Below are 12,660 nucleotides of genomic sequence, written 5' to 3'. Positions count from 1 at the left end.
AACGAGAATTAAGACTTTCACTTTGTCGATCGACATAGCCACTGAGCTCTCAGTTCCTCAGTTAGCATTCTGATAACAGCATGTGGTGACAGAGGAGCGTGAGGACATCGATATTGTTAACGACAGAGCGCTGGGGCCATGACGGACACACGGAAATATACAGATAAAGACAATCCAAAGGATTTGTTTAAAAGGTTATACACCAAAGCTAATGCTCTTGGGTTGAGTGAAAAAGATTGGATGAAATTGGATGCTCTCAGAGACATCAGAAAAAGTTCTTCACGGAAATCTTCCATTGTGAGAATATTGGAAAAGGTGTGTTTACTCTTGCTGATACTTATTGCTAGTCTACTGTTTATTGTTGTGACTGAATGGCCCGTGAGCAATAACAAACTTCTGTTAATTTGGTTTAAGATTCAAGACCTTGACCCTTTTCATGAGCAATGTTTAGTAGAAATGAGCGAGTCCATCAGTGACTATGTTCGCCCACCAGTGGACTGCAGTTTTTGTGAAGAAGTTACTCAAATTGACAGAGTATCAAATATTACGCGTGAACAGTTTGAAACTACATATGCATATTCTGGGCGGCCAGTGGTTATCGAAGGATCTACAGCCAATTGGACTGCAATGAATGTTTTTTCTTTTAAATTCTTCAAAAAATTGTATAATCAAGATAGTCCAACTTTGGTTAATTCAGACACAAATTGTCAGTTTTTCCCATACTCTACAAGTTTTGACAATCTTGGTGAAGTGTTTAACATGAGCGAGGATCGAGCATTGATGAAAGATGGATATGAACCCTGGTATATTGGATGGTAAGCTTTTAATATCGTCATTTCATTTATAGGATAATGTAGACACTAGTCCTAGTGACATTATATCCTAACAGAAAATGTTGATATCTGTGAATTTATGTATTGTGTAACTCTTAACTGGTGATGAGTATTTAATATATGAGAACAAACTTTTTTTCCATGATGATGGGTATACAGACTTACAGTTTTATTTTACAGTTAGTTTTGTAAAAAAATAAATAGATGCACATTAAATCCATTTGAAAAAAAATTACCCCATTAAAGCATTCCCAGGTAAATAAATGTTGCCTAATAGTGAAATTCAACTATTTCAATATTTTATATTTTAAACTAAAAAGAATGAAATATTTTGAGGTAGAAGGGGAAAAGGGTCTTTCTTAGGAAATGGGACACACAGCTATTACTTTGTTTGGTCATATTGTTAACCAGATGCTTCACACATACAGTCATTTGCATTCACTAGTGTTTTTTGCACCCAAACTTCTTGCACCAGTCTGCTAGATTGTTTACAACCTGACTTAGGAACCATTGACAACCAGACCCAGGCAACATTAACACCTAGACCTACAAATGTAAACATAGTAAACACCCAGACGTAGGGACCGTTCACACCCAGCCCTAACAACTGTAACACCCAGACATAGGGACCGTTCACACCCAGCCCTAACAACTGTAACACCCAGACATAGGGACCGTTCACACCCAGCCCTAACAACTGTAACACCCAGACATAGGGACCGTTCACACCCAGCCCTAACAACTGTAACACCCAGACATAGGGACCGTTCACACCCAGCCCTAACAACTGTAACACCCAGACATAGGGACCGTTCACACCCAGCCCTAACAACTGTAACACCCAGACATAGGGACCGTTCACACCCAGCCCTAACAACTGTAACACCCAGACATAGGGACCGTTCACACCCAGCCCTAACAACTGTAACACCCAGACATAGGGACCGTTCACACCCAGCCCTAACAACTGTAACACCCAGACATAGGGACCGTTCACACCCAGCCCTAACAACTGTAACACCCAGACATAGGGACCGTTCACACCCAGCCCTAACAACTGTAACACCCAGACATAGGGACCGTTCACACCCAGCCCTAACAACTGTAACACCCAGACATAGGGACCGTTCACACCCAGCCCTAACAACTGTAACACCCAGACATAGGGACCGTTCACACCCAGCCCTAACAACTGTAACACCCAGACATAGGGACCATTCACACCCAGCCCTAACAACTGTAACACCCAGACATAGGGACCGTTCACACCCAGCCCTAACAACTAACACCCAGACGTAGGGACCATTTACACCCAGCCCTAACAACTGTAACACCCAGACATAGGGACCGTTCACACCCAGCCCTAACAGCTGTAACACCCAGACATAGGGACCGTTCAAAACCCAGCCCTAGTAACTGTAACACCCAGACGTAGGGACCGTTCACACCCAGCCCTAACAGCTGTAACACCCAGACATAGGGACCGTGCCCACCCAGCCCTAACAACTGTAACACCCAGACATAGGGACCGTTCACACTCAGCCCTAACAACTGTAACACCCAGCCCTAGTAACTGCTCACATTCAGCCCTAACAACTGTAACACCCAGCCCCAGGACCCTTCACACCCAGCCCTAGTAACTGTTCACACCCAGCCCTAACAACTGTAACACCCAGCCCTAGTAGCTGTAACACCCAGACCTAGGACCCTTCACACCCAGCCCTAGTAACTCTTCACACCCAGCCCTAACAACTGTAACACCCAGACGTAGGATCCTTCACACCCAGCCCTATCAACTGTAACACCCAGACTTAGGACCTTCACACCAAGCCCTAACAGCTGTAACACCCAGACTTAGGACCTTCACACCCAGCCCTAACAACTGTAACACCCATCCCTAGTAACCGTCCACACCCAGCCCTATCAACTGTAACACCCAGACATAGGACCTTCACACCAAGCCCTAACAGCTGTAACACCCAGACTTAGGACCTTCACACCCAGCCCTAACAACTGTAACACCCATCCCTAGTAACCGTCCACACCAAGCTCTAACAATTGTAACACCCAGACCTAGTAACTGTAACACCCAGACCTAGGACCCTTCACACCCAGACCTAAAAACTGTTCACACCCAGCCCTAACAACTGTAACACCCAGCCCTAGTAACCGTCCACACCCAGCCCTATCAACTGTAACACCCAGACCTAGGACCCTTCACACTCAAACCTAGTAACTGTTCACACCCAGACCTAAAAACTGTTCACACCCAGCCCTATCAACTGTAACACCCAGACCTAGGACCCTTCACACCCAGACCTAAAAACTGTTCACACCCAGCCCTAACAACTGTAACATTCAGACCTCGGAACCGTTCATACCTGAATCAAAGATTGTTTACACCCAGACCTTGGAACGGTTCACACCCAGCTCTTACAACTGTAACACCCAGACCTAAGTCCTTTCACACTGAAACCTAGTTACGATTCACAGCGAGACCTAGTAACTGTTCTAACCCAGCCCTAACAACTCGTAACCGTCAACACCAACCCTGACATGATATCTTATCATTGGGTTATAGACACTTAATTATATTTTGCTCGTAGCCCACAGGATTAGTTGAATTGATTATTTACTAGTCTGTGGTAATGTTACTAACCCATGACTTCCATGAACTATGTTGTATTTTGTATTTCAGTAGTTTGTGGAGACGTATATTTTTATTTCATAAATTATCATCAGTCAAAAGATATTTTCATTACAGAATTTTTAGTCTACTATCTAATGATAGTGGGTTGTTCAAATTGCCCTACATCTGCAGGGAGACATCATTCCGTCCGTCCTTAAATTCTTGCTAGTGCTATTTTTTTTCGGAAATTCTTGAGGGATCTTTTCTGATTTCTTATGAAGGTTGCCCACAGTCTCTAGTTATGCATATTAAATTTTAGGTTTGATCAGAAAAACCTAGATGACAAACAGGCAGCCATCTTGAATTTTTAGAGTTAAAGTTTGTTAAAACTATTTATCAGAAAGAACTGGAAGGTTCGAATTCTCCATGGTCCTTGGTTACACATTGAATTTTGGGTCAGAATTTTAAGAGTTTAAGTTTGTGAGCGTTTTTCTCAAAAAGTACTGGAAGGACTTATTTTTAAATCTCACATTTAGGATTCCAATGGTCCCCAGTTATTTGTAATTGATAGCCGACAGGCAGCCATCTTGCGTTTTGAGAATTAGAGCTGGTAACTTAGCACTCTTTCTCAGAAATACCGAAGCAATCTTTCTCAAATTTCACATGTAGGTTCCCATTATGCATGTTTCATTTTGAAACTGATTGGTAAAATGAAATGGCCACCAGACAGCCATATTGAATGTTTACTAATCTATTACATGTAATGTTGAACTCAACATATAATATAAGGGACCTGCCATGATAGATGAATATTTTGATCAGCTGGCTACATGGTATATAACTTTACACTGACTTGCATACTAATGCCAACTCTCCCTATTTTGGAGGGAGACTCCCGATTTGGATCCATAAATTTAGCATTTTTTAATCAGTGAATTTGTTTAAACTATTCTTATATTCTAAGATCATATCATTTCATCTGAAAGAACAACTCTAGACATGTTATTTAAAGGGTTATTTTGTCTCTAGTGAGTATATACAGGTACACATATTTTATTTAGGTTTTAATTTTGAGCATGCAGAATCTCCCGGGGCCCCATGGAAATTTCAAAATCTTGGCAAGTATGGACTTGATATGTGTATGACTTTACACTGACTGTTGACATGTTTCACTTTACACTAACTGGTGATTGAGTATGGAATAAATTTGTAATAATAGAAGGAATTACAAGTATTCCATTTCATTTCCTGATTCAGCAGGAAAAAAAGCTGCCCTAGCTTAGAGCTGTCCCCATTAACTAACAGTGGTTTTAGTCTATACCTGTTAACATTCCACTACATTTAATTTCATGACGTTGAATAGATAGTTGTATTATTTATCACTCTGAGAATACTACATCTTAGATACATGTAAAGCATATCTATTAGAATTACATAATACAAATATACTATGGAATAAAAAACTGAACTGCCTCTGCTTCGTGTATTTGTCCTGCGGGCACGGAATTACTTTCTAGAATACTCGTTCAGGTGGTTGACAAATTACTGCCAATCCATCACAAGGTTTACGTAAATAACGATAATCATGTGTTGTTTTTTCTTTATTTTTGTCCATTTTGTTGACACTTGCAGCATGAAGATTGATTTTGTTTGTTATACAGAGTTTAACAGAAGTATCTACACTCGCCCAGCTAGGGCCAGGATTGTAATACAGCTGATTTAATCCGACACAGCCTGTACGGTTGCTTCTCACCTAGCCAACATTTGAAAAATACCCAGTGTCACCTGGCCAACATTTCAATCTTTACAACCTGAGTGAACCTCAGTTATAGTCTGTTTCAGATATACTAATCTCTATTATAATATTTCTATGTATACAGGTACAGGTAGATTTTAGGTAGGTAATACTGCTCACACTATTAAGTCTGTTTATCATGAATTTGAAAATATATCAGTCATTTTACCATGGCCAATGCACAAGTACAGGTTGACTTTTTAGAGAATGGTAGAGGTGGCTATTACCTACTTCATGCTGGCTACAAATTTTCTATACGGACAAGACGGGATAACCGTGTTTATTGGAGATGTGTTTTACGGCAGTGTCCAGCAACATTTATAACCCTGGATAACATCCCAGTTGTATTTGGGCACCAACATCACAACCATCCTCCTGATACTATTTCACTAGCAGCTGACTCATTCATTGTAAATGTCAAAAAGCGTTGTCGAGATGAAGTCAATGCTATCCCGGCAATATTTGAAGAGGAACTTGGCAATCTCCGTGACAGAGACTATGATGATGATGTTGAGGACATGATAAAAAAAATACCAACATTTGAAAGTTGCAAGTCCGCATTATACAGGAGTAGAGCTAAAGTGTTGCCAAAATTGCCACAACGACAGCAAGATATACAGCTGGACGACCTGTGGAAGGAAACGTCAGCTGGGGAGAGATTTTTTATTGTCTGATGACACAAATCAACAAGGCCAGCGAATTATTATATTCGCTACTGATGACAATCTAAGAAAACTTTGTCAGGTAACAATCATGTACAGTGACGGAACATTTTATTCGTGTCCCGGATTGTTCAGCCAGTTATACACACTCCACGGTAGCGTCAGTGGAACTATGTTCCCTCTTGTGTTTGCACTGTTACCAAACAAAGCAGAACATACTTACATCAGGTTTTTCACCCTTTTGAGGGATGCTGTGCTTCAAATGAATTTGATGTTGGTACCAGAAGTAGCCATGTTGGACTTTGAAGTAGCTGCCCGAAACGCGATAAATGCTGTGTTCCCACTTACGACAGTGAAAGCCTGTTTTTTCCATTACACGCAATGCATTTGGAGAAAGACACAGGGATGTGGGTTAGCTGCGCGTTACAAACAGGACGATGAACTGAGAAAGTTGGTAAGTGTAATTATCTAACATTAGTCATAAAAGTTCCACCTTCCCGCTTTTCTCGAAAATTACATCAAATCTAAACAGATCGCAGCCTCTATAATAATTATATAGTTCAAATTCTTCTAATTTCAAAAATGTATTGCATGTATGTTTTCCATTCCGTAAAGGTAAGAAGAGCTGCTGTCCTACCCTTGGTTCCGACCCGACAAGTGGAAGACGTTTGGTTCAATGCTCTTGATGAAAATGAGGACAACAGCCCAGAGGTTACCCGTTTCAAGGACTATGTCACAGAAACGTGGGTGGAAGGACAGCAGCTGGACCTGTGGAACCACTATGACAACACAGGGCCTCGTACAACTAATCATGTAGAAGGATGGCACAGTAAAGTAAACAGGATGTGCAAGCATGCACACCCGAACATTTATGCGATTGTAAAGTTGCTCCAGAAATTACAGGCTGCTGACGAGGTTAGGATGATTCAACTGCCTGCTGGAGGAAAATCACGTCCAAGAAAGAAGAAGTATCGACGTTTGGATGAGCGCCTTACTCAGCTCAAGGACAGGTTCCAGAACGGACATATTAATGTGAACACGTATGCTGATTCAGCATCCCACTTACTCCATTTAGACTGAGATAGTGTATGATATGGTCAACACGTGCATGTTGATTCAGCATCTCAAAAACTGTTTAGCTCAGGTCTTCAAGATTGACCCAAAATTTTAGTGCTTTATATATGTCATATTTATATGTATTAATTGTCTTTTAGAGGTACATGCATTTTTTTAAGCCATAATAGTTCTTGAAATATGTATTTTTTATGTGCAATATGTTTTTGACTTTTTACAGATGTATCTCTCTTTGGATTAATATGCTTTTTATATAAGAATATGTTTTAGTGCCTTTAGTTCTTGAAATATGTATTTTTTTTGTGGGATAGGTTTTTGACTTTTTACAGATGTATATCTCTTTGGATTAATATGCTTTTTATATAAGAATATGTTTTAGTGCCAAATATTGCTTTTAAATACTTGCTGTACTTTAATATCTATATTACCTATACTTGTTATAGGTAATGTATTTCATAGTATTTATGTTTGAATGTTAGGTAAATAAATAAATGATCAGTAACATATTATATAGTCTCAAGTTATCTACTTTTATGAGTTTGACTATAGCGATTACCTGTAATTAAGGCTATTGTTCTGCACTCAACACTAGTCTCACCTGGCCAACATGAAAATCTTACCTGTAGGTAACAAAAATACCAAATGTTGTCTAGGTGAGAAGACACCGCCTGTACACAGGTCGGCTATAACTTCCCTTGTTGTCTACTTTAATGAGAGGACAAATACATCAACGGTGACAAACAAATATAACCAAGGTTTATGTTTTACAGTTATTACAGCACTCCCTCATTAAAACAGAACACAGGACTCGTGTTTAAATATATATATACACATTATATATGTGGTGTATATATATATATAGGTCTCATAAGTAATAACGACAGTATGATCCAATATTGGCACTGGATCCAAACAAACAAATGTTGGTTGGATGCGTATTACTTAAATAGATAGCCAAGAAGTAAGAACGACAAATGAGCCGCCGGCTGGGATTAGGGTCCTTAAGTAGTAAAAAATCAATTTTGTGATTTTTATGATTTCGAAATCTAGAGACATTTCTGATCAAAATGATATAAAAAATATGTCAGTCCGTCAATATTTGATGATTTGACGCCACTTTAAAGATACGTCATACATAGAAGTAGGCTATATGACTTCTGACGTCGCTTACGTCATTATTTCTAACGTTACTTTTAAGATTGATACGGGCGGGTAACATATGCATATCAATTTTAACTGCTTATGTCTGGCTTCACTCCAGAAGTTTAAGCATGATTGTAAAGGGAAATTAAATATGTTATTAAGTCATACAGTTATACTGAAATGTAAAACAAAAAGGGTTCTATATGACCATGGTACAAATAATACTTCTGTACTTTTGAACTTTGTAGACAAACATCTCTACAGTTTTCTTCCGGTTTTGACAAAAATATGTTATAACAACAACTTGAATCAGTTTTCACAAATCTATACCACTTTGTAATGACCATGACATACATGAAATTAATTTGTGGGGTTATTGGAGGAAACTGGGTACCCAGAGAAAACCAACGTGATCGGGCAGGTGACCCCATATCTGTTCACATCCGATTGAGGAATTGAAACCCGGCCGCCTTGGTGAAAGGCAAGTGCGCTATCCACTTCCCCACCCAACCACTCAGTACAGTACATTCTATTTTAGTTGAAAATACTGGTATACTTAGCCTCAGATTTTCCCCATGTAAATATTTAAGGTTGATGAGGTCACTTGTTCCAACAGTACCTTTTTTCATTTGAATGAAAAACTTCAAAATCTTGCTGTTTTAATTTAGAGATTGTTTTTCTCAAATATTTGTTAAACATAATTTACAGAAAACAAAACAGGCATTTTAGTTAAGGCACAGAATATGTTATTCCTATATTCAATACTGGGTTTTTTTGTAGATAATAAACAATAAGTTATGTTTTGTTCATTTTCCCATCATTTTATTGGCCAAGGAAAATTTCAATACTCATATCACATCACTACATTTTGGCCTCACTTCCTACATCAAGTAAACACTTTGACATGATGAAAACCCTAGAAAACTTGTACAGCCACAGAAAGACCGTCCTTAGGCCAGTACAAATGGACTGATTAGTCACTGAAATGCACTATTAGTAGATTTCAAACACAGTATGTCATCATTCCTTTGTGTGGATAGATCACCAATATGAGCTTAATTACATCTAGTGTAGTCAGAGAAGGTCCCTGGCCTTTATCACCACTTTCTAGAAAACCTTCAGGAATGACTTTCCCTCTCATAACTAGTCTCACATCAGTCTCCTCCCCGCCAAGTGCAGATTTCACCTTTAGTTCCCCTAAAATGAACATTTAATATACATATCGACAGAAAGTATATGCATTAAAAACCAATTTATATATACCTGGTACATACAAGGTTTGGTGATCATCTATGCAACACAAAATATAAAAACTTACAGCTATATTGTGAAGTAAAACAGTTTTATAAACAAAATGTTTAGAAATGCATTCTAAACACATTCATTGGACGTGAAAAACGACATTGCACGATCAGGAACGATTGATTTCAGGGGGCTAAATTACCGAGTTATCGTGGGGTATTTAAGTTTTATGAGTACACGTATGAAGCTCTCGGCGTGTCACATATGTCTACATGTACGTGGGACTTTGATGGCCAGCCCGGATCATATTGCTGTATAAACATTGTTTCACTGACATGCTGTGACGGTATAATCAATTACGTTAACAATGAGACGTCTATATTACTTTATATTTAAACCAGATGGTGCCCCTAAGAAGATCAGTTTATGCATAGTCTATGACAAAATAACACAAGAAAAGTTTACTGAATTGATAATTAATATAAAATCAATTACTACTCGTAATTTTACAAAAAAGATTGAAAAACAACAATTGCAAATCAATCAATCACATGATCAAGTTTCAAACTTATGAAGTTCCAGATCGAATTCAGGGTTTATGTACTTTATATCATTCATCAGTCTCATTACTATGGTGTACCACCTAATTAGATTAAGTCTAAGTCCGTGGATGGTGTACGTAGAGAAAACATTGTCTAAAAGGTTAAAAACAACCATTTCGAAATAATGAATCACACTATCAAGCGTCAAACTTCACAAGTTCCCGAGCTGAAGCAGCATCCAACAATCGCAATACTTTTGATGGTCGTTGGCCGCGCACGCGCAAAATTTCAAGCTTGGTTGTCTTGTGGGAATTGTCAACATTTGATAAAGCTCTAAAAGTTAAAAGTTCCCAAAACATGTGTCCTAGAAAACCGACTTTTGTTTTTACTTCTACGAATGACATGTTAACAATACCGCAGGAATCGCTAAAAATAAGAAAATACCGACGGTATTAAGCATTAAGCTTTATTAAAAGTTAATTCTTATCTTATTTTTTTTTAAAAGTCTAAAAATTTAAAAAAAAGGTATTTATATGTTTTCAAACACATTACATAGATATAGTCACACGAACATATATTATGGACAAAGAGTCCGTAGCGGTCTGGTAACTTCTACAAAGAATGGAACTGAAAAAAATCATCCATTCTGACGAGGAAAACAACAAATAATAAAACAAACAAAATGCTATACCAGTGTTTACACAGCAATATAATCTGGGGCGGCCGTGTTCAGCTATGCGAAGTCCTTATATATGTGTGCACACATGTGTGATACGCTGTAAATCTTCATACTTGTACATCGTAAAATTTATCTTACGATTACTCTGTCAATTTTTTCAAATATCGACCTGAAGTTTGGCACATAGTGTTCATAGTCATATGAAAAACATATAGTCTGATGTTGCTTACTTTTTTATATTAATTTTAGAGATATAGTTTGAAGACGCTTCACGATCTGTTGATTTCTTTATACACGTGTGCAACGGCGCCAATCGTAAAAATTCAATTCGTCACTTCTATGTCATTTTTTCAAATATCGACCTGAAGTTTGGCACATAAGTGTATCATAGTTATATGAAAAAAAATATATCTTCTGATGTCGCTTACTTTATAGGTTAATCTTAGAGGTAAAGTCAGAAGAACTTCACGATCTGCGGAGTTCAATTCACACACGCTTGCCACGCCGCCAATCGCAAAAATTAAATTCATCATAACTCGGTCGTTTTTTCATATATCTAGCTAAAATTTGAAATATATATTGATAAAAGTCTTATTAATAATAAATCCTCTGATGTCGCTTCTTTAGTAAGAATGTTTAAAGATATTGTCTAGTGACGCTTTCTTAACTGCACAGGTTGTTACACACACGTGCCACGCCGCAGATCGTAAATTTCATTTCATCATAACTCGGTCAATTTTTCAAATATCAAACTGAAATTTGGTATAAAAGTGTGTTATAGTCATATGAAAAACATATCGTCTGATGTTGCTTACTTTATTTGGTATTTTTAAAGATTATGTCTGACGACGCTTGTTGTCACTTGAAGACGCTTGTTGTCGGTTGAAGACGTTTTTAAGGAGGACCCGTTTTGCCCATTACACAATTTCTATTCATGATGTGATTTTTAAAGCAATTGGTCATTAATCTCATGATACAATAAAAAAAAACACATATTTTTCTTTATGTTTACATACCTTGAAATCTTTGCTGTACATGCTCATATTTTACAGCATGTTTTTCTTTCTTCTGAGTGTTTCCTAGCTGCGATAACGTAGCTTTCTGACGACGAGATATTTTTTAATCGGGGCAGAGGAGGCCGTGTATTAATATTAGTGCTAAGTGTTCCTATGCATCCGGGAAACGGGAAATAAGTGACTGAACTGATTGTCTAGCTCTGCAGCTATCACACTATCACATCACATCCTATACTTTAAATTGGGTGGAAGATAGGCTGCTACATGTCACAAGTTTTCCGTAGCGAAATGTAAACAATCTACCGAAAGTGTGCGCACCAGAAAACGGGAAATCCCTGTCGCTTCGATATTTAAGTCGATTTAATTAATTATTGATATCTAAAGTGTATAATATTGTTGGAATAATTAAGAGATAGCCTTCTAGTTTCAGATGGTACATAATATGTATATGTTTTGGGAATAATAGAAGTTATATTGTACATTCTTGTAAAGCAAGTGAGATTTCCGTTTTCGCGCGAAACAGAAATAGAATAGAAATATGATGTCTGTCGGAATTCCCGTTTTTCTCCCTTTTCATTGGCTAGAAGTTAAGGTGGCTCCACACATCGTCATCAGCGTCCATTTTCGTGACGTACTTCCGGAAAAAGTACAGCTCGGACTCAATTATCTTGATCGAAATGTGCATGTACACCGTGTCGTCATTTCCGTATTGCGTATCGGGCATTCAATATCGTAGTGCACATTATAGTAACACCTGGGCCGTTTTCGTTTAAACGGTCAAACCGATCGGACCACTGTTGTTCGTTTATTAAATAAGGTCGGACCTAGTAATCTGATGCTGCTTTCAGGCGAGCCTTGAGAAAGCCTTGCAAGGCCTGCATACACATTTGCAGGTCCGCCAGGATTTATACCCGAAATTGTTACATTTATAAACGGTCAAACCGGTTGTTCCGCATAAACGAACAGGCCCCTGGTAAACAATAGTACACGTGCGTGCCGATGATATGTCAACACCCGATATCAAGATTTTACCGGGAAATGTATA

General features: G+C 38.3%; 2 protein-coding genes across 2 annotated transcripts in view; both read left to right on the top strand.

Annotated features, from left to right (window-relative positions):
- The first annotated feature begins 26 nt into the window (after positions 1-26).
- LOC110458472 overlaps positions 27-12,660 on the top strand; it is a 39,809-nt gene continuing 27,175 nt past the window's right edge. The window contains exon 1 of the mRNA XM_021510186.1: positions 27-815. Within this exon, the coding sequence (XP_021365861.1) occupies positions 139-815 (677 nt within the window). The 5' untranslated portion in view covers positions 27-138. The remainder of the gene's footprint in view (positions 816-12,660) is intronic.
- LOC110458477 lies at positions 5,989-7,144 on the top strand. Its single transcript, XM_021510195.1, has 3 exons — positions 5,989-6,072; positions 6,195-6,373; positions 6,535-7,144. Coding segments are annotated over exons 1-3 (645 nt in total). The 5' UTR covers positions 5,989-6,071; the 3' UTR covers positions 7,000-7,144.

Source organism: Mizuhopecten yessoensis, unplaced genomic scaffold, assembly GCF_002113885.1.
Source record: "Mizuhopecten yessoensis strain PY_sf001 unplaced genomic scaffold, ASM211388v2 scaffold9615, whole genome shotgun sequence".
Lineage (NCBI taxonomy): Eukaryota > Metazoa > Mollusca > Bivalvia > Pectinida > Pectinidae > Mizuhopecten > Mizuhopecten yessoensis.
Note: the sequence above shows the minus strand (reverse complement) of the source record. Positions and strands in the feature narration are given on the sequence as shown.